This window comes from Rattus norvegicus, chromosome 5, assembly GCF_021556685.1.
Source record: "Rattus norvegicus strain SHRSP/BbbUtx chromosome 5, alternate assembly SHRSP_T2T, whole genome shotgun sequence".
In the NCBI taxonomy this organism is placed as follows: domain Eukaryota; kingdom Metazoa; phylum Chordata; class Mammalia; order Rodentia; family Muridae; genus Rattus; species Rattus norvegicus.
In genome coordinates, this window is record NC_141538.1 from 167,820,759 (window position 1) to 167,843,431 (window position 22,673).

Here is a 22,673-nt window from a genome sequence, read left to right on the forward strand (position 1 = left end):
GTAATGATGGTGGTGGTGGTGGTGGTAATGATGGTGGTGGTGGTAGTGATGATGATGGTGGTGGTGGTGATGATGATGGTGGTGGTGATGATGGTGATGGTGGTGGTGATGGTGATGGTGGTAGTGATGATGACGACGATGACGATGGCTACTGTTAACATGGAAGAAAGCTTCACAGAAGTGTCATTGTTTGTTTGTGGATATGGGCTATAGCTGCTGCCCAGGCTGGCCTCGAACACTGCCTGCTCCTCATCGCCCATCTTCTATCATCTTCCAGAGTGCTGGGACTACAGGCCCCAGTTCCTCACAGTGCTTTGCCCTGACACCCTGCCCAGCCCCCTTCTTGCCTGCTGTGCTATGAGTGTGAACCAGAGATAGTGAACCCCGGGGCCTCTCAAATCTCCTGGCTTGAGCTGACATACCAAGCTGGTTCTTCCTTAGGCCTCTTCCCAGATGGGCCTGGGCCAGGTGTGTGGATCTGAGAACTTTAGCAGCCATAGTACCCCCTGCTGGACTCCTACAGAAAACATCCTTAACCCCACTGACCACCGGGCACAGGCCAATACCTGCCTCATGTCAAAAGGGCCTCGAGGCTGTTCTTCCCACCCTGCTTCCTCCGTCTTCCAACTCTGGACTCACCTCCTCTTCCAGGAAGCCTTCCCTGGTTGCCTGGACCACTGCTATGCTAACCCAGAATGCATTGTATGGACCAGGCCCCGTGACTTGAATCGGCCATGTCTCTGGAGGCCATGTGCTAAATTTATGGTCCCCAGTCTGTGGCACTATGATAAAGTGGCAGAAACTTATGGTGAAGAAGTCCACCGAGGTCACGGAGCATATATATGATATCTGTATATCATATATGTATCATATATATCAACATCAACATATACATGCCATGATGTCACGTGCACACATCACTTGAAGGAAAAGGACCTAGCAACGAGTGAATAGGGAGGTGAAACCTCTGAAACCATGAGCCTAATTAAACATTTCTTCCTTATAAAATGGTTACCCTGGACATTTTGTCATAGTGACACCCCATCACTCCCCTGTACTCGCCATTTCTAGGGTTAGCAGAGCCTAGTGGGTGGGAAGGAAAGTGGAGAGGCTGACCATAGGAGGCCTTGACATTTTTGCTTCATTCTGCCCCCTGGTGGCTGGGTGATGGAAGCGCCTCTCCCTAGTGACAAGGAACACTTAGTGAAGGTTGGGTCCCAAGCAGTGGCCAGTGGCAGTCAGCCTTGTGGTAGCTAGACTACGTAGTACTGGAATGCAGCTCCATGGACTCAGAATACAGTGCTCTTCCCAGGGCTGGGTCCTAGACCTTGGAGTTAAAATGCCAGGCCTTCTTTAGTGAACGGGGAGCCCCGCATCCTGTGCCACGTTCTTCCTGGATCCCCAGGGTCTGTCTTCTCACAGATCTTTGTGTATCGCAGGGCTGTGCTGAGCTAGGAAGGATTCCCCATGGCCTCTGCCCCACGGCTGGAATGAGCAGTCAAGCAGCCATGTGTAGGCACACCCCCTGCCTTATGTGCAGAAAACATTCATTAAGCATTTTAGAGAACAATGGTAAAGAGAAAAACACTCATTAGAAGCAGAAGCGGTTTGCAGAGAAGCCAGCAGTCTGCTGGGAACTGCGGCCAGAAATGAAACTCATTCTCAGGGAGAGCTGTGCTCAAAGGGATGCACCATGGAGGCCTGAGGTTTGGGGCCCCCCAGGTGGGGAGACACTTCCGATTTGACTCTGCTTCATCCCTTGGCATTGTCTCTGGACCTAGCAAGGCTCCAACCTGGAAGCCACAGTCAGGCCACGTCAGGCAGTCGGAGCAGAGGCTGGAAGATCGCTGTTGTGCCCTACTCCTGGCTGGTGTGTGACTCTAGACCTGGCCCTCTGGAGCTGAAGGCTGTGACACAGAGCCTGAGGGTGTGAGCAAAGGCAGTGTGGGTGGGACATGCAAGGGTGGCCTTCTCCACAGGGTCTTCCCAGTTGGAGAAAGAGAAGGAGAATTACGAGCCCCTCTGGATCCATAGGGGCTTGTAGCTTTGGATGCCGTCTTGGGCACAAGTGGCCCCACCCTGATGCACCTCTGAGATGCCCAGTGCCTCGAGCAGCAGGACACCCATCAGTCATGGTAACGACCCTATGGGCCTGTGAGCTAGCTAGGTTTCAGTGCCCTACATTGTGGGCTTGCTCACTTGTGCTTTGGATTGAATTATAGTAAACACTTCACTAGCAAAGACTCGGGGGGAGGGGGGTTATGATACACACGAATGGACAGAAAGTGGCAGCTCGGACCTATCTCCCTCAGCGCCAAGCACAAATCCTTGACCACAGCAGGGCCCCCTCCCCAACAAAAGCCAGGTGGCTCAAAAATTTCTAACTCCATATGACTCCGTTTCACCTTTTGGGTCTTGGCGTTGACTCAGGCTCCTGGCCACCAGCCTTCGGGCTTGCTCTGTGCTGCCCCTCGAGGGCATCTGTTCAGTTAAACTGTCACCTTTGGGACGTGTTGGCTCTTGCCCTACCTGGGTCAAGGCTCTGTGCTTGGCACTGAGGGAGAGAGAAGTGGCAAGTTCCTCTGTTGGGGATCTACCGCGGTGGGTAATGAGACCTCAGTGGATTTCTTTGTGGGCAGAGCAGAGGTCCCTGCAGTGGGGGCTCTCAGGTGGCCTCCACTGGAAGATGCCAGAGGATGGGGTTGAGCCACGGCTTGTGGGGAAGAGCTGGTTACTGAGCTGAAGCGGTGGCAGCCAGAGGTGGGGGTATCCCTTCAGGAAGTTCCTTTATCCTGCCGTGCCCCTTCCTGAAAGTCCCACCCTCTCTAGAAGGCTGTCTTGTTCCAGCTACTTTGCTCGGCAGATGGTGGGCTGGTTGCTCCTGGCCTCTTGCTTAGCGCCTCCTCAGGGCCAGAATGCCACTCTGTGCAGTGGCTTCTTTCTCAGCTCCCATGGGGCCCAGCCATGACACATTTATGCCCACCAACCCTTTTCTGTGGTACTTGGTGTTTGAGCACCCAGAGGTGAGGGATGGGAAGGAAGATCTCCCCAGGCATGGGAGGGCAAATTAAGATGCACCAGAGCAGCCAAGGTAGTTCTGCCTCACTGGCCTTTGGTGGGGGGAGAGGGATCCACTTCCTGTTAGCTGGATTGTGACAAGTGAGACACAAGCACACGAACCACCCCAGGCATGTCTTTAGCAGCCAGAGGCCAGGACACAGGGGTAGAGAGGGAGAGTGTGTGGAGGACAGGGCTTTCCCTCTTGCTTTAGGGGCATCTGGAAGGCATCGGAGTGCAGCTGCGGGGAAGAGAGCTCAGCGCCCATGCTGCCCAGAGGTGTCTGCTTCCGGCGGAGGAAGTTTAATGGTTTTAAAAGGCCACAAGAGAGTGATGGAATGAGAGGAGGCAGTGGAGGCAGGGGTAGGGCAGGCGTGATGGAGGAGGGCACCCTGGAGGAGAGGAGTTCGCACTGCCAGCAGGAAGCTGGCAAGTAGGGATCTGAGCTGTTAGGAGTCCTAGCCCAGTGTGGCACAGAGGACAGGCAAACGTGCACTCTAACGAGGGGCATAGACACCGAAAGGAAACGAGCCACAGCCAGGGACAGGAGGCTGGAATGAATGAAGTCCTTGGAACCCAGCCTCCGAGCCAGGGAACTGGGATCATGTTGCAGTCAGGTCAGAGCACTGTCCTCGGAGCTGACACTCAGCTAGTGAGAAAGACACCCCCACGATGGCTTCATATCTTTAGGGAAATGCCTATTAAAGAAAGTAGCACTCCAATTCCATGTAAAACACCCCCCCCCAACATGACACGGTTCTGAGAAATTAGGAAAACAGACACTCCTGCATCGGCCTCTGAAGGATGTGGAGACAGGACAACTGGAAGGGGAGCCTGGTGCAAGGGAAGGGTCAGCTTTGTAGATGAGCGGTAAGGAATGTGTGAGCCACACACAATTATTTATGGGGACTGAGGGAGAACAGAAGGACTGGTGGCTACAGCTGAGAGACCAGGCTGGCAGGGCTCTGACAAAGCTGAGCTGTGGCCTCCCTGTGCAGGCAGCCCCAAGCTCTGTGGGTACTTCCCAGCCTCTCTTCCCTGGAAGCAGTGGCTTCTCTGTATCTGTTGTTCTTTGAGGCTCTTTTCTGTCAGTTTCTCCCCAACCAGGCCCCTCAGGTCCCCGGGACAACAACACTCATGCTCCTGTCAATTCGAACAGAATTGAGTGCAGATAGTGGGGCCACAGTAACGAGGCCCTCAAGCAGCAGTTCCTGAACAGAGGTAGTAGGACAAAGTTATGTGTAAGGGTAATGGAGACAGGCCCACTGGGCTAGGTACTACAAAGAGACTTTGTATAGCAGATAACTCGGAAAGAGAGCCAGGTCCAACCCCATTGGGTAGATCCTCAGCCCTTCATCCCTCACAGTGGCATGCGATCCTGAGCAGCTTCTAGATAGCCTCTGTTTAGACCCACTGTGCCAGCACCACGGACAGAGGCTGTCTAGCCTCTCACACACTACAGACATAACTATTCATCCATAACCAAAGGCATAGGTAGGTGTTTGTCCATAACCACAGACAGAGGCTATCTGGTCAGCATCACAGATATAGGTAGGTGTTTGTTCATAACAACAGACAGAGGCTGCCCAGTCACACCACAGACATAGCTGTTCATAACTGCAGAGGCTGCCTGGATGCACCACAGGCATAGCTGTTTGTCCATAACCACAGACGGAGGTTGCCCAGTAACACCACAGACATAGCTGTTTCCTTATAACCACAGACAGAGGCTGCCTGGCCAGCACCACGGACAGAGGCTGCCTGACTACCACAGACAGCTATTTTTCCATAACCACAAATGGAGACTGCCTGGCCGGTACCATGGACGCAGACCACTCTTTGCAAGCATGACAGATGCTCCCACACCACATTCTTTAAGGCGGGCACCACAAATCGCAGAACTCCTTCCCAAGGAGTTAAGACCTACTCCTCCCCAGCAGGCACCCCGTCAATCCCACGGTACCGAAAACAGCCCCGGAAGCCTATTTGCCACATGAACATTCTGAGTAACCAAGAAAGCAAATGAATATGTGGACTGTAGCCAACGGGGATTTTATAGTGAGGAATGGGACACCCAGCCTTCTTTTTTAACCTTTTAAAAGGAAACCTTGGCACCTGAAGCATCTACTCTTTGTCCCCCTGGATGAGCAAGGTGCACCACGGCCACCACCTCTTGCTCTCCTTCCTGGAACCTCACAACCAGACCCGTCACCAAATCGGCCTTGGCAAATAGCACTGAAAATTAGGAAATCGCACCAGGGCTCTCAGCCCAAACTCGCTGTCACGCACAGGAGCCCCACACCACCTCGGCCCTCTCCACGGACCCTTCCCAAGCACCAGCGAGCGACGCGAGAAGAATCCAATCCCAGCCACCTACCTGAAGGAGCCAGTAGCACCTCCGGTGGAAAGTAGGAATGATGGAGGAATGGACATAGCAGCCGTACAAGCACTGGGGAGAGAGAGAGAGGAAAAACGAGAGTTCAGTTGGAAAGAGGGAAGGGAGGGAGGGAGACGGTGCAACAGAGAGGAGCAAGAGGGGCCATGCCACCGCTGGCAGGCCAGGGGAGACTGAGGCACAGGGTGGACTCCAGGGACAGGGTCTAAAATGGATTGTAGGGCATGCCAGTAGGGGGTGCAGGCACCCTGAGGAGGACTAGAGGCATCGGAGAGCTCGGAACTGCCGCCAGGCAGCATTCAGGGGCTGAGGTCTCCATGCTCATCATTATAGCCTAGGCTGAGATCCTTGGGTATATGGGGAGGACTAAGGGTTACCATGTGGAATGAAACAAAACACACACACACACACACACACACACACACACACACACACACACACGCACATATACACATGAACACTCATGTATGCATGCATGCATGCACATGTGCACACACATATACATGCACACACAAAGAGACATGTGTGCACATGCACACATGCATGCACACATGCACACACAGAGGCACACATGTCTATGTGTGCACACGAACATAACCACAGAGACATGTGTGCACATGCACACACATACATGCACACATGCACACATACACAGACATGTGCGCGTGCGCACACACACACACACACACACACACACACACACACACACATGACATACTACCCCAGGACAGGTATCTGTTGTTGATGTAAGTCCGGTGCTAATGGGACAAGGCTAGGTAACAGCAGAGTATGTCTACAGAGGTGAAAGGTATCAGCTCGCACATATTCCACTTTTGCTTTTGAGCAAGGGTTGGTTGGTTGGTTGGCTCCTGTGTTTGTTTGCTTGCTTCTTGTATTTACCCAGATAGATCTGGTTGGAGAACGGCGGTGGGGGTGCTCAGATTCAGGGCTGATCCGGGAGGAAGGTCAGTCCTCAGGGGCCTATCACTTGGGCCACCCAGGTGGACTTGACTGGTGGGTGGGCTGCATTGCAGCCCCCGTTTCTGGGTTAGGGGGCAGCCGATCTGCACACGGAGCTTGGTTCTCAAGGGGTGAGCCTGCTGGTGGGGTGAGAAGGGACCCAAGGTGATCTGCCAGTTAGGGTCCTCTGGAATCTGCATGGGAGAGAAGACATCCAGCCACAGCTCACCGACCGATTTGTCAAGGGATGTCTCAGGGTGCCCAGTGATGGGATTTGCCCCAGAGTCTGTGTCAAAGCTTTTGCTTTGGCTTCCAATTCTAAGTTGGACAGATCTCTCCCTTTCCATCCTCAGAGTCCCCTTGGCTTGTCAACATTCAGTCCAGAAGGGGTGGTGTGGAGAGAGAAACACGAACTGGCAGAGCTGCCCAGGACACCGAGGGACCGTTCCCATCTTCCCCACAGCAGAGAGGAATGGCAAGCAGCCTCCCCTCGGCCCTTCTGTCAGATGTTTTTATACCCCACCCCCCATCCCCAGAAAGACCAAGTGCAATTTCGCTTGACTCAGAGTCCATTTGAGCTCTGCCTGTCTGATTAGCAGAGTTGAAAGAGAAATCATTTTGGACTCTGGGATTCAGGCTGCAAGAAAATCAGATTTCCAATATGTTAGAACTTTTACAGATTGCTGTCAGCTGGGATTTAAGCCCTGTACAGACCAAACAAACAAAGCGGAAATTAATTTAAACGATTCCCTCGCAGTTCTTGCCCACGAAATGTATTTATTATTAAGAAGGCAATATTCTTCCCTGACTTTCCTAGTTTGCAAGATGCTATGTTTTGTTTTTGTGATTGGGATTTTTTCCCCCTTTCATTTCTTGCCAGGTTGATTCTTGTTTGGACGCTTATCCCCCGCGGGAAGTGTTTGGTTTGTAATGAAACGAGTGGTCACCTGTGACTTCCTGTGCCCTCTTTCCTTCATGGCATCCTTGTTTCCCAAGGGCAGTTTCTTTGTTTGGCTCATTCCCTGATCCAAGGGGAGGGAGACATTGATGGCTGAGAGAAGTGTCCCCATCCCTTCCAAATAAAAGACTCCTGTCTGCTTTCTCATTGTTTACTCTCCTCCACACTTGAAACGAACAAGGCCAACTTCTGGCTTCACGTTCTTTTCAGGTGCCTTCCTATTCATAGACCTTAGCCTTCCGGAATCCCACATTTAGGCTGCAAACTTGCCAGGCACCTCATCTTCCCAAACTGCGAACGTGGAAAGGAAGTGTGAACTGGGGTACCCTTTCCAGACACGCCAGCCAACAATTCGTCTACCCAGAAGTGCCCCGAGTCACTGCATAATCAAAATGAAATTCGAAAGGAAAATGGATGCATGCCTACCAGGACTCATGCATTTAAGCTAGAGGAGCCCTCAGGCCTCGCTCAGAACCACAAGACCATTTGTAGATGTTCCTCTAACCACCGCCGTGATCACATGTCTCTTGTCTCATCAGCAGAGAGGTATGAAGTTAGGAATGTGTGTGAGGGGGAAGCAGAGTCGTGACTGCACCCTGACCATGTGGGCATTGTGCAGGAGAAGCCAGGAGCCCCAGAGCATGGGCCTCCGCAGGTCTATGTGTCACCTTACTATCTATCTTTCTAACCAGGGGCTTTGGGACAGGAACTTTAATAGGGATTCTGGGTCAAGTTGAGCAACTCCTTTCCTATCCAGGACATAGGGTGCCTTAAGCCTGGTTTGCTCACTGATGGGGGAGAGTTAATATCTCGTTTTCATTTCTGGTGCTCAGCAGGATGAGGACTTCAACATACACGAGGAGGATGAGACTTGCCTGGCATGTTAATTCAAAGGGTTTATTTGGCTCTGATTTTTAAGAGAGTCACACTCATGTTGAGTGATGTATGCCTGTCTTCATGACAGAATGGGCAGGAATGTGTGCATAGTCATGCGCTCCTAGCATCAGAGTCACTCAAGAGGGGCCGGCAGCAACGTGGATGCTGGGTGGGGCAGGAACCCCGACCTGGCTATCCCACCACTCACCAGCTTGGAGGCTGCTGTCATTCCAGGCTGGAAAATGGCTAACATTCGAATGGCTTCCCTCGGTGTGGTTGTGAGGGAAGAGAGCTAATGTAACAACGGGAGGCTTGTGTCAGTCTCTGAGCCCTGCAAATGGGCAAACATGTCTCGAGCTCTCACCAGAGGGGGCAGGGAAGCCAGAAGAACGAGAAGGGCTAGCTGAGGCAAGAGATGGGTAAGACAGCATCAGCAGCTGGAGAACTCAGGGTTGAGGATGAAGTGGGACAGTGCTTGAAGAGCCAGGAAGACGGATGGACGGATGGCATACAGTGTGCCGAGCTGGTTACTATGGTCAGATCACCACAGGTGACGGTAAGCCGGGGCAGTGGCTCCTCACCTAGGAGCAGTGGGAAGTTAATGAACATGATGGTCACATTTGTATCTTGGGTCCCTGCTTTGGCAGCAGTGTGGTCAGGGGACAGGATCCAAAAACAGCAAGGGCCCAAGGAGAGGTCTGGGAAAGGCAGGGAGTAGGTAGGGCTGGGGCAATGGTGTCAGTAGGGAGGCACGGACACATTTGCAAGGAGTAAGGATAGCATCCAGGTGCTGGGAGGCAGGTGGATACAGGGCTGTCCCGTTCTCCAGGACGGCAGCCCCTGGGTGCCTATCACCTGCATGGTTGACTCTAGCTTTCTCCTTGTCCATGCTGAGGAGGCCGGGGGGAGCTGTGTGGGATGCAGAGGTGTGTGACCAGTGTGGTGGGAACAGTGCTTGGGATGGGAGGTAAGCTGAACACTCCAGATCCTTGATGGGAGGACACAGTGGGCATGCACAAGCTCTGCTGCCCTACTGTGTGCTCCCTTCTTGCTGTCACCACACAAGCCTGGGGCACCTGCTCCTCTTCCTCACTTCCTCCCCCTCACTTGCTGCAACCTGTGCTCATCTGACCTTCCAGTCTTTTCGTGGATCTCCAGTCCCAGTGATGCTGTCATTGTCAAGCTGATTGGGGATTAATTGAGCAGTATATCCGTCCATCCCTCCACCTGTTCACCTAAAAGCAATCAACTTTGCCTGGAGTGATTTGTGCTGCACAAGCTCCCAGACTGAGCTGACCAGGCTGCAGGGCGTCCCCAGACTTCCCAGGAGGAACTTTCCAATCATGGACTGTGATGTGGTTGGAAGGAGCTCTCTCTCCAGGTCTGTGCTCGTGTCTGTGCATGCGGGCGTGTGTGTGTGTGTGTGTGTGTGTGTGTGCGTGTGTGTGTGTGTGTGTGATTGTATATGTGTGTGTATGTGTGTGAGTGTATATGCGTGAATATGTGAACACGTATGTATGTGTGACTGGGTGTGAGTATGCGATTGTCTATGTGTGTATGTGTGATTGTACATGTGCAAGAATGTGTATATGTGTGAACGCATGTGTGTGTGAGTGGGGGTGTACATGTGTATATATGGGATGGGAGGTAAGCTGAACACTCCAGATCCTTGATGGGAGGACACAGTGGGCATGCACAAGCTCTGCTGCCCTACTGTGTGCTCCCTTCTTGCTGTCACCACACAAGCCTGGGGCACCTGCTCCTCTTCCTCACTTCTTCCCCCTCACTTGCTGCAACCTCTGCTCATTTGACTTTCCTCCCTACTGACACCATTGCCCCAGCCCAGTATATATATGTGTGTGTGAGGGAGTGAATATGTGAGAGCATGTATGTGAATGGGTGTGAGAATGTGTGTGTGTATTGTGTGTGTGCATGTGTGTGGATGTACATGCATGAGTGTGTATATGTGTGAGTGTGTGTGACTGTGCATGTGGGTGTGGGTGCATATGTGAAAGCATGTATGTGAATGGTTGTGTAAGTGTGTGTGTATATGTGTGTGTGACTGTATGTGTGTGGGGTATACCTGTGTGAATGTGTATGTGTGAATGTATATGTATGTGTGAGTGTGTATGTATGCGTGGGGCTGTATATGTGATAGCATTATGTTAATTGTGTGTCTATGTGTGTGTGTGTGAGAGAGAGAGAGCATCTATGTGAATGAGTGTGAATCTGTGTGTGTGTGTGTGTGTGTGTACACACCCATGTGGTTGAGTGAGAGTCTGTGCTGTGGCTTCCCTGTGTACTTCTGTGTACACAAACTCAGATTCAGAAAGACAAATACTGCAATTCTCTCTCGTATTAGGATCCTATTGTTGGGTTTTTATATGTGTATATTTATCCCAGTATGAACAGAGTCAGGAAACTGGAAAGAGGCCCAAGAGAGGAGAATAAGGAGACTTTAAGATAGCGGGCTGTGCCACAGGACACATGTGCTACAGAAATGGAAGGGAGAGTCTGGGCAGAAGGGTAAACTTAGGGACAGGGGCTGGAGATCAGTGAGGGGGGCAGGTGGAGGTGGGAATAATCAAGACTCTGTGTATGAAAACACTCCAAGGGAACGTGCTGCTTGGTGTGCTAATTACAAAACAAATTTAGGGGGGACACACCCACACACACACACACCCACACACACACACCCACACACACACACACACACACACACACACACAGAGAGAGAGAGAGAAAGAGAGAGAGAGAGAGAGAGAGAGACACGGAGGGAGGTGAACAGAGACAGGGACAGGGACAGGGACAGGGACAGGGAGGGAGAGTGAAAGGGAGAGAACTAGATACCTTCAGAACACCACCCTTCCTCAGAAGTAGCCTTGAGGAGAGCGACCTCCAACAGCCTCCCTCTAACACACCCAGGCTTCCTCATAAGCCACACAACTGTTTTTACCTTTTAATAAAAGGAAAGATGGAGTAACAGAGGAGCCAACAACAAAGACCAGCTGCCTTCAAAGTAAACATGTCACCTAGAGCAACAGGTGCACTCACTGGCCGTGCGTGCGGGCTCTGCCAGAGCTCCCGTTGCCTCGTTGCCTCGGTTTGCCAAAGGCAGAGCTTGCTTTATTGGTTAGGAGGGTGGAGTGGGCAAGTCACTGTGGGGAGCCCTTCCCCAACTTTCTCTCTGCTTTTCACCTGTTTCTGTTCTCTCTCTCTCTCTCTCTCTCTCTCTCTCTCTCTCTCTCTCTCTTTCTCTCTCTCTCTCTCATCATTTCCATTAATCTCTCAGGTACACACACACACACACACACACACACACACACACACACACACACCCCTACAGCTCTTCCCTTCACTTCCAGCTTCTATCATACAAGGCCCATGTTTCCTAACCAGGCCATCTAGGGCAAGCCCTAGAAGTACGGAGAACTAAAGAAGCAGGAGGGCCTAAACACTTCTGCTGACCCAAGCTAAGCTCCACTAATGCATCTGCTCTCTGTCAGAGATAACATTGGCTCACGGTGCCCAGCTGGCATCAGGCATTCTGGGTGCAGACTTGCTCTCACAGTTCGTGTGTGTGTGTGTGTGTGTGTGTGTGTGTGTGTGTGTGTGTGTGTGTCTGAGGCCAGCTGCCTTCTTTCACCTCTGTCATTGCCACATCTTCTGCAGGAACCCTTTCTATCCCAGTTACATAGCAGAGGAGTCCGTGCTGTCTGTAGGGACAAGAAAAAGCACGGAAATTTTCCCAGAGAGAATGGTGCATGGTGCACAACTTCATTATTTTGGATTTCCACCCCCTCCCCATACTTCTGCTTCTCGCAGGGGCTGGCAAACATCCTGTTCAGGAACAGGTCTAGATGGTAAGCATTTTTAGCTATTTTTAGCTTTCTGAGTCAGTCCACCAGTATTTCTGTTCAGTTCTTTCCCCATGGGGCCAAAGCAGCCTCAGGGGACAGGTTTATGGATGGATATGGCTTGCCCTAGTGACACACTGAAATGTGAGCTTTACGTGATGTTCGCATGCCATGAGTGTTACTGTTTCTTTCGGTCTTGGAAAACTGATGATGAAATGTAAAACGCACAGTTGGTTCTTGGGCCAAGCCAGAACTTGCCAAGCCTCAACCCATCAGAAAGGGAAACAGGAGCATTATATGGTCCTTCAAGATAAGTCCCCGACATACAGCAGACACTCTGTCATCCTTCAGTTCTCGTACCACGACTGTCTGTCGAAGCAAGGCTAGGAAGGAGCCGCTACAGCCCAGGCACACAGAAACCACAGGAGGAACAGTTAACAAATAGATACAAGGAGATGGACATGGGTTTGTGCTGCAAGTGGTTCATTCCTTTTCTGACCCTGGGTCTGAGCACCTGCAGCCACTCTCTCTTGGAAGAGTACAGCGTCCCTGGATACTTGGCCTCCCTAGAAGGAACACCCTCAGACTATTTTCTGAGATCTACCTCTCAAGAGGAGACAGTAGACAGGGAGCCCTACATCCTCAAACCGCTGGTTTGCTATTGACTTTCCTTTCCTGGAAAATGTAACCCCATGAAAGACTGGCCACACGTTAATCTATGGTTTGGTACACAGAGCGCTCTATCTAGAGAAGTCAGGGCATCAGAAGAAGAGCCTGCAGAACCATTTGAAGACCAGAGTCTGTTCTTGCTAGGCCAGCAGGACTCAGCCAACAAAGGTTCCTGGAGCCTCCTGCACCAGTGCTAGAAGGACCTGTCCACACCCTAAAGCATCCAGGTCTCCACAGAGAGATGCTATTCACATGAAGGCCTCTAGCCACGTGTGGCTATGCAAATCCTTTACACAAATTAAAACAGTTCAGATCTTCAGTCACCATACATAGTATTATGGTTAACCTTTAATGTGAAGGGGGGGTGCTTAGATTCACCCTGGAAAACAACCTCTGGGAATATTCGTAAGGGACTTTCTAGATTGGGTTAATTCAGGTGGGAAGACCCACCTTGAATTGTGTGGCAGCGCCATGCTACAGGCTGAGATCAAAGAATGAATCAAGAGGAGACGGCTAGCAGATCACTAGCATTCAGTGCCTGCTTCCTGTGGTGGCTGAAGTCTCACCAGTTGCTCCGTGATTCCCTCAGGGTAGAACGCACTTCCTGGAAATGCAGAGCAACCCTTCCTTCCTTAATAGTTTTTTTTTTTTGTTGTTGTTGTTCGATATTTTGTCCCACCAATATGAAATGTCACCAATAGGCTAAGACCCTTAGAGCAGAATCCCAAGCACCAAGATATGGAGAATTTGGGGCCTTAGGAGCAGGGACTTAGGGAACTGAAATGTCTAAAGGCCTGAGAGCATCCTTCTCCCAGGACTCGCAGGACTCAATCATCGAAGGTCCCCAGAACCTTCTGAACCTGCCCCAGCAGAGCTCACTCCTTGAAGCTGTCTCTAAAGCAGGGATAATACATGCTGTGTCCTCAGACCAGGGCACGTGCCAGCAAATCTCATCTATAATCCTCTCCCAAGGGGAGGGGGCCTCCTCTGTGGGCATCCCTGCTGAGATCACAGCAGCCAGGCTGCCTGCCGCGGTCTGAGCTCTGTCTGTAGCTGTTGCAGTAGCCTCCACATTCCTCAGTGGCACAGCCAGGAGCTCCGCTTGGCTTTCTTTTTCCCTGGAGTGGGGGTGGGGGCAGGTAACTGTTTCCACAAAGGCACACGGAGTAAACGAATTCTCGGTGTGCCTAGTTTAATTCTCTCACTTGTATCTGATGTATACTTGACCAAGACAAATGGGTTTAAAGTGAGCCTCTGGGTAGAGGTGATGAGGGAGAAGAGACCACAGGAGGGAAGAGAGAATCCCTCTGGAAGATACCAGTTTAATCCTGTTGAAGTAAGTTGGGGAGGCGAGCGCCCATGTGAGACTCAGCCATACCGTGACAAGAGGGCATCCCCTGGGCAAGCAGACCTGGGCTCAGATGTACAAGGAAAGGAAAGATGATCTCAGGGAGATTTTACTGTTATCATCTCCAGAGTCACATCCGCTCACATCTCCTAGATTCTTGAGTGAATCCCAACAAATGGTAAAGACTAAATGAGAGGCCCAAGACCAAGGGCCAAGACCTCAGAGTGGGTGAGATGTGCTCCTTCTGGGTTAAAGGTCAGCAAAGCCACCTGAGAGGAAGGGACATTTGTGTCGAATAGGGCGAAGAGGAGGCGGCCTGAGAGGTGACAGGCAGAAGGCACCAGGCTGGGTAGGCAGCAGTGACCTCTGAACAGACTCTGGACAGACAGGAATACCAAGGTCCTTCCTGGGTTTCTTATCTGAATCCGATGTATGGGAGCTTGTGGGCAGAGTCTGTATTTCAGACTGTCCCATGGAAGCCTCCATTAAGACCCAGGACTGGGTCTTAGTCAACAGATAACTTCGTGTGTGAAGCAAATGCCCCCGGTGTCTATGGTTCTCTCCCTCTCCACTGGTCAGGGCTCTCAGTTGACCGTGGGCAGCTCTGAGGGCTAAAGGTCCAAGTGTGGGTCCCCCCCTGTTCCCATGTCTCACCTCCCTCCCCAGGTTTTTTCTCTCCTGCTGCTTCTGGACAGTTTTTATGAGGTGGACTGTGAGAGTTCCCTGATTCTAGCTGTGACCCGAGAGGCATTCGAGTCTATTGCTTCTAGATTTGGGATGACAGCACCAAAGAGGGACCTGACCTTTCTGGATGGTGAGCCTAATTCCAGGGACATCAGGGGGGGACGGAGGAGCCTGTGGGGTTCTCCCAAGGCCTGTAGAGATGGCGGACTGCAGGCAGGCTGAAGAATGAGCTAAAAGCTGATGTCTACCAAGAGGCCGGCTTGGGGTCAAGGTCGTCTTTTCCTGCTGAAGATTTGACATATTAGAGGGTAGATACTTCCCCAAAGAGCAGTTTTTCCTCCTAGATCCCCCTGACCATAGCAAATATATACCAAGGCACAGAAAGAAGGAAGCAGGCACCCTGAACGCTGAGACTGGTCCATGGTGTTTCAGGAAAAGCCTTTGTGGAACAAGTAGAGGCTGACACAATGGCCCTCTAACTGCACGGAGGCATCTTTGAGGGGGACCCAATGCATAGACAAGCTCGATGACTTGATTCAAGGTCACCTAGCATTTTAGGGACTTGATGGAGCCTCGGTTGACTCCCGAAGTTCTCATGCCACCCCTGGTTGCTTCCCACTGGCGTCGTGGGCAAGAAGTCAAGTCTTCCGCAGGACCTGCCTCTGTCACATGCAAAAGTGATGAAGTCCCTGGGGAAGCTCCCAGAACTGTCCTCGCTGAAGGATTGGGCTTGTCTTAATTTAAGACTGGACCAAATAATTTAAATCGCAGTCTGCTTGCACGGGGTGCCGGGGCTCAGGACTCGTTACATAGTGCATTGCTTTAAAAATGAATCTGAGGTAAATGGATCGCAGGCTGACTTGGTGACAGCAAGGGTGGGGTGACAGCAGAGGTCAGGAATATTAGATCATCACGGGACAAGGCTCCCATTTTGCTCCACTCCTAAGACCTCCCCACGTGGCCTGTTCCCCACCATACTGGACAATGACCAGTGAGCAAAGGGCACTGAATCCTCAGTTCCCCAGTAGCCAGAGAAGGTCACAGCAAGCTCAGGGCGCCCCCCCGAAACAGCCCCATGCATCCTGTACTTTCTTTGGGGCCTTGGGAGGGATGTTGTTGAGCGGGGATAAAACATCTGCTAAAAGATTATCTTCCCAGATGATCCTCTTCCAAAGGACACCTCCTCACAGAGGCTTCTCCTCATCTGGCATCAGGGGGTTCTGTCTTTCATGACGTTAAGCTGGTCTTTAGGTCACCTAATTGAACGTCGCTGTACTGGGAATTATAAGGAACCCAGAAGGGTGGGTGACTCAATAGGGGAGCTTCCTGAAATCTTTGGAAGAAGGCTGAGGAGAAGTTCTCTCCATAGACGTGGCTGTTGAGGTCTTCCTTGGGTAAGGTCACAGTGCTGCCATAGCTGAACTCTGGACTCTCCTCAGAACTGCAAAGCTTGTGGAAGCTCTGAGACAGAAGATCCGGCCCACACCATAGAGGGACACTGGGGACCAGGTGGCCCAGCTTGGCTGTGAAACTGGTTTGTCAAGGTAGAGCCAACCGAAGGAAGAGAGAAGGCAGAGGCAGGACATGTCTCAAAGCTCTCCACCCCCACAGGAAGCATGTGAAGGAGAAAAAAAGACAGGGAGCCTTGTCTCTTCCTGGGACACACCACTCTGAAAAAAGAGGCCTGTTGGCCCCAGTCCACACAAACGGCAGGCTCCCCAGACCCCTAAATGGGCTGGTTCTCAGGGTAGGAGATTTCCTTGTGGAAGCAAACAGAGAAGGCTGAGGAAAACATCAGTGGTGGGGTCACTATGCTCCCCAGGGCTGTGCACCGCATTGAGCACTCCCCAATTAGTCTCTAGACATGAGGGTACCTGCTGTCTCCCACGCCTCGCCTCCAAAGTGCCCTTCCGCCACCGCCGTCTCAGCAAGGCACAGAGAGGCGGCCCTGTGCGGTGCACTAGGAGAACGGGATAGGGCTCTCAAACTAGAGGGTTGCTTGACATCTCCACAGAATGTTCTAAGGCACTGCTCTAGCAGGGCCCTTTTGGCGAGTGGGCACTCAAAGAGAACGGAGGAGCAGAGTAGGAAGCGGAGGAAGCAGCAGGGGCCGGGGGAGGGGCCAGCGCGGTGTGTGTGTGTGTGGGGGGGGGCAGGCCGGCGGGTCTCAGCGTCACAGCACAGGGAGAGTAGCCCCGACTCTGGCATCAGCCCCAGCAGCCCCAGCCTCCTTCACCTGGGCTCCCACACTGTGCTTGTGCAGAGAAACCGCCCCGGTAAAGCCCCATCAGCCTAAGGACCGCACGAGTGAGGAGTGCGATAAAGATTGAATGAAGTTTTAGATAAGAAGGCATAAAAATCATGTTCGAAGATATAAATAAAATTCCCAGAGCTCTGACTTTATTGTGCTGGGGGTTGGTGGTGGCTTCCAAGATTAATAAATTAACGGGCATAAAACAGAGTAATGCCCAAAAGCTGGTAATAAGGTAAATTCGGACGTGTGGCAGGCATTGCTCCCAGCTGGGAAGCTCTGGTCAGGGACGACCAGCCACAGTGGACGTGCACATCTGTCCTGAGATCATCTGGGACCTGCGATCCGCTCCTTCCTCTCTGCCTCCTTCTGGGCTGAAGCCCGGGTACTTTTAGGCACCCTTGCCTGAACATAATCCCACTCTCCAGCCTGGCCCGCTTGCTCTGGGGATCCAGATGGACGCTGGAGGGAGGCTTCATGCTCTCAGTCTTAGCAACCTGTCCTGGCACATGTGCCTTTGGCCCCACTTGGGAGGAACAGAGCCTTTGCTCTTCCCTTGTGGGCGTACCAGGCTGCCTGGCCCTGCTTGTCCTGTGGTCAGCAGGAGCCGTCCCCAATGTGTGTGTGTGTGTGTGTGTGTGTGTGTGTGTGTGTGTGTGTTCTCACCCAGCCATCAGGGGCTTGCACCTCCAGCCAATTTCAACATAGCCCTGCCGTTTCTATTACAAATACTTCCAAAGCTGCACGACATAAATAATAAATAAATGAGGTGAAATTTCCTCTTTCTCATCAAAGTGCGCTGCTCAGACTCATTTCTTGTAGACTTGTCAAGGGGTTGGAACTGATCTCGATCGTGCCAAGTGGTTTGTATTGGTGACAGCCAGATCTCTCCATCCCCTCCCCTCTTCCCCTCCCTGGATATGAAACTTTCTACTCTATATTCGTCTGTCCTGCCTGTATTAGGTGTCCAGGGTTTTCTCACGCAGACAATGGATTCCCATAGGTCCTTCTTGGTCTGCCATCCTGGTGGGCAGCAACCCCTGTGGGTTTTGTGCATTTAGACCAAGAGCGACTTGAGAGAAGATGCTGTCCAAGGTGCCGCTGTGCTCTCTGGGGCTGGGGGCTCTCTGCCTTTCCAGGGAGCCAACTCTCTTTCTCCCACTCCTCCATGCCTAGCCTCTAGAGGGCAGCAGAGGTGGGTAACAGAATCCCACACTCTAGGCCGTCAGTGGCCATTCTAAATGAGGAGGGGGTGGGCACAAAGTGGTGGCTGGGATTGGCTCTCTCTGCAGGTGGGCCTCGGAACTGCATCCGCTAAACACCTGTGACCCCATCCGGGTATCAAGGCATACCTTTGCCACTCAGCGGGACTCAGGCTGGGAGGGAATTCTTACTTAAAACAGGTCATAAGGCTTTGTTTGTGAAGAAGGTGGGGGGAAATGCCAGGCCAGACTGTGGCTATGTTAATGCGAGGCTGGGCTCCCTGCCAAGACATTAAGCAAGCGGGGAGTCGAATTCCTCAAACCAGCTTTAATCAGCAGATTTTTAAGGTTAGAATTACTCTCTCCTCTCAAGGCTTGCCAAGGTTAATTCTGGCCTGAGCATGCAGAATTAATGGGCTGGACAGAGGGAATCGACCTTTTCCCGATTTTTTCTTAAGTTCACAAAAACATCTCTACAAGAGGAGAAGGTGGCAGGGCTGGGTCCCCCCCTGGGAAGGAAATACCAGGCACCAGACAACCCATCTGGGAGCCCATGTCAGAAATACACACAATCAGACTCATGCCAAGTCAGGCGTGGACACGTGTGTCAGGATGGGCATCCAGCCTCACCCTGGGAGATTGGAAAGTAGGGTTCTTAGCAGCTCCAGCCACTTAAACAGCTGTGGGCATCCCACCCTGACCTCCTACCCTGGCTCTGACAGATGTAGCTGTCGAAGTTTGAGCATCTCGGTGTGGATGGAGTCTAGCTGGCCAGGTGAAGGACAGAGGCCTCTCCTCATCCTGTACTCTCAGGCACAGAGCTACAGAGGAAGGTATGTCCTGTGAGAGTCGCCAGCAGGAACAGGGTATGGGTTCGAAACTCCCCTACACACCCCAGGATAATCACTGTGGGTCAGGGCTGTGTTCCTATCTGGATCTGCCAGTGGGAGCAGGAGGGACATCAGTCCCAATCTGTCATGTCTGCTGGGTGAAATGGCAATATGTTTTTAGTGACTAGCACCCACATGACATCGGCAAACACAGGCTTCTTTTGTTTCCACAGGTCACACACAGATGATCCCTCTGTGGTCCTTATTGTGTCCCCTCTGGTGGTCCCTGGAGATCCCTGCCTGGGCTGCACTGGGAGAACCCTCCTTTGCCTGAGGCCAGGGCTATTAAAAACCAGTGGTGTTGTTTGGGGCTGCTGGACCTGGCCGTGTTGCTGGATGGCTCCTTCCCCTCCAGCTTGGTCTGCCTCAGTGGTTTGTCATGTCCTTACAACCTTGACGGGCTCAACACTCCACAACAAGGAAGTGTGAAAGCCTGACTGTCTATCTACTGTGTAGCATGGCTACCGGTGGCCTGAGCAAAAGTGGGTCACTCCAGGCCTTACTTCCGTATCTCCCCTCACTCTGCCCCACTACTAGAATGGGGAAGGTCTTGGTCCAATCCCTCCCCCGCCCCCCTCTCCTCTTCATGGTTGGAACTTTTCCTAGGATTTAGTAGGCAGGGAAGGTCCCTTACTGGAGTGCCCAGATAGCCACTGCAATGCCTAGAAATACAGAATCCGTAGGCACAAAGCCGCCGGGCATGGCTGCTTTGATGCACGCACACTCGGGAGATTAACCTTCTTTCTAGCTGGTGGACTGTGGCTTTGTGTGCCAGAAGCACTGAGACCTCGGCCACTGCCAGGGTCACCCAGGCTGTCAAGATAGGGAAGTGCAGAGAGAGGAGGATCTGCCTCCCTCATGGTCATGCTAGCCAGAGAACAGGGAACTGGGCTGCTGGTGTTTGAGCACTTTGATCAAAGGAGGCTCTGCTACAAAACGCTGCTGGGAGACCAGGAGACCGGGAGACCCGGGAGACCCGGAGACCGGGAGACCGGGAGACCCGGAGACCGGGAGACCGGGAGACCAGGCTGCCTAAAGCCGCTCTCAGCATTTTGCTGACTTGGCAGTTTTGACCCTCCCACCCCCCACTCCTGCCCTCAGGGTCTCAGACCAAGGTCTGAGTTCCTAGTGGGAGGGAATGGGGCCCTACTCCATTTGCTTCCATGGATCCCAGCAGTGCTGGTCAAAAAGACAGCTCACGTGATGTCTCTTTTGAATTTTACACAGAAACTATGGTCCATTCCTCAAAAAGTAACCACGGCATTGATTGACCAGCACTTGAGTGTGTAAGTAGATGCTCTGAAAGACTGAACGAAGTTCACCCTACACAGATCCACAGTGGCACTCTTCCTACAAGACACAGGCAGCCCACAAATATATCCATAGGTGGATGAGATACAATAGAGACATAGAAAGGAATATTACTCACCCATGTAAAGGAATAAAGGGCCCATTGTGGGCAATTATAACCACTAGACTAGCTGACAGAAGCCAGAAGTCAAAGTGATCTATTGAGCTGTTTTAGTTACTGCCTAGCTATTGCTATGACAAAGTGCCTGCCGAAAACACTCAAGGAACACAGGGAATGATGATGATGATGATGATGATGACGACGACAACGACGACGACGACAATGATGACGATACATGCTATTTTTTCTGAGACAAGGTCTCAGGCTGAGCTCAAACACAATACGTAGCCAGGAATGGTATTGAACTCCTGACCCTCTTGTTTTCATCTCCCAAGTGCTGGGATTACAGGTGTGTACCACTATACCCTGCTAGGAAGGGTTTATTTGGGGGGGGGGTCACAGTTTGGCAGTCCAGTGTGTCACAGAAGGGAAGGGAGGGCAGCTGGTCATATTGCATCTGTAGTGAGGAACCAGAGTAGACAGGAAGTCATGCTGGGCTTGGAGACCCTAAGGTCTGCCCCAGTGACCCATTTCTTACAGTGAAGTTCCACCTTCTATTTCCACAACCTTGCAGACTAGTGGCACCACTGCTGGGGACCCACTGTTCAAAGACATGAGCCTAAGAGGGGCATTTCAATGCAGGTAAATCCTGGAGTCAGAACTCAGTGAAAGAGACAGAGAGGGGGGGGAGGGGGAGGGGGAGGAGGGGGGGAGGAGGAGGCAGGAAGGGGAGGGAAGGGGGATGGGGAGGGGAGGGGAGGGGGAAGGAGAGGGGGAGGGAGAAGGAAGGTGGAGGGGGAAGGGGAGGGGGAGGGAGAGGGAGAGAGAAGGTGGAGGGGGAAGGGGAGGGGGAGGGAGAGGGAGAGAGAAGGTGGAGGGGGAAGGGGGAGGGGGAAGAGAAAAGAGGAAGCGGGAAGGAGTAGGGGGAGGGGAAGGGGGAAGGGGGAGGGGGAGAGAAGGAGGAGGAGGAGAGGGAGGGAAGGGAGGGGGAGGGGGAGAGAGAGAACGGACTGGGGTGGAGGTGCCTTTGGCGGGGAATGAAATGTTTTGGAACTAGATAGCAGTGTTTGTAAGGCAATCCCAAACATGCTAAGTGCCCCCCCCCAGTCATCTACTGAGAAAAAGGTTGAATCTTGTTATGTGAACCTCAACCCAATGAAACAAAAAGTAAGAGCCCACAGTCTGCACAGGTGCTGCAGTTCAGTGACCTCAACTCTGCCCTGAGGGCCACGGGGCGTCTGGGATGATGTGCTGAAGTCACAGAGTACACAGGCCCACCCAAGTCCCTTGTCCATTTGTGTGCCTGAGACGTGGGACTCGCTAAGGGTATTGAGGGTCACCGGGTCTCAGCCAGCAAGGTGACTGCTGGCCCTCCTTGCCTGGCCAAGCCTTTTAAACTCAGAGTCTAGCTGCCTCTCTTGGGTCCCTTATACACACTTTGCCAGGGGTTCGTTCCTCTTCCAGGGGGCCTGTGATTTGGTCGTAGGGCGATGTCACCACCATACTTCCACATGATGTTTATCCCCTGTACTCGTGATGACTTACGCACTCACACGCGCCTGCACGTGCAAATATGTGTTGACCTCAGGCTCCTGTGTCCACAAGCCAGCACAGCGGAGTCTGAGGATAAGGGCCTACAGTTGGGACCCAGCTAGGAACCTGGAGAAACCAAGGGCAGGGAACCTAGAGCCTTAGCTGGTAACTGCCATCCTCTGAAGCGCGTGAGTCTGGGCATTGCCTAAGCCCAATCCAGCTCAATCTGCCAGGTCTCATGCTGAGCTTGCTACACACAAGATGGCAAGGAGGGGTCTACCCCTTCCCCCCTTTGAAAGATACTCAAGGAGGTTTGCCCTTCTGCTCCCTTTCGTCTCCCCAACCTGGTGCAAACACGGAACTTTCTGGGAAAGTCACTAAACTGAGCATCAAATGCGGGGAGAGTGAGGGGACCTTTTGAGAACAGAGACAGCAGAGCTAATGGTCTCTCTGGTCTCGGCAGAGTCAAGACCCTCTTTGGTGGTGGTGAAGCCTGCCACCCGCCTGGGTGGGAGGGAGGTCCACTTGCTGGCACAGTTCAGCGGGTATCTAGGCTGCCAGAGCTCCACACCTCCACTCTGT

General features: G+C 52.3%; 1 protein-coding gene across 12 annotated transcripts in view; it reads right to left on the minus strand.

Annotated features, from left to right (window-relative positions):
* Positions 1-22,673, minus strand: part of Camta1 (calmodulin binding transcription activator 1) — an 836,898-nt gene that overhangs the window by 237,418 nt on the left and 576,807 nt on the right. For 11 of the 12 annotated variants that reach the window (XR_015619939.1, XR_015619936.1, XR_015619937.1 and 8 more), the window contains 1 exon segment: positions 5,435-5,506. The exons of the other annotated variant lie outside the window; for it this stretch is intronic. Coding sequence is in view for 8 of the 11 variants with exons in the window: in XM_087550157.1 (XP_087406283.1) it covers positions 5,435-5,506 (72 nt within the window). In the remaining 3 variants the exon portion in view is untranslated. 12 annotated transcript variants of the gene reach the window in all.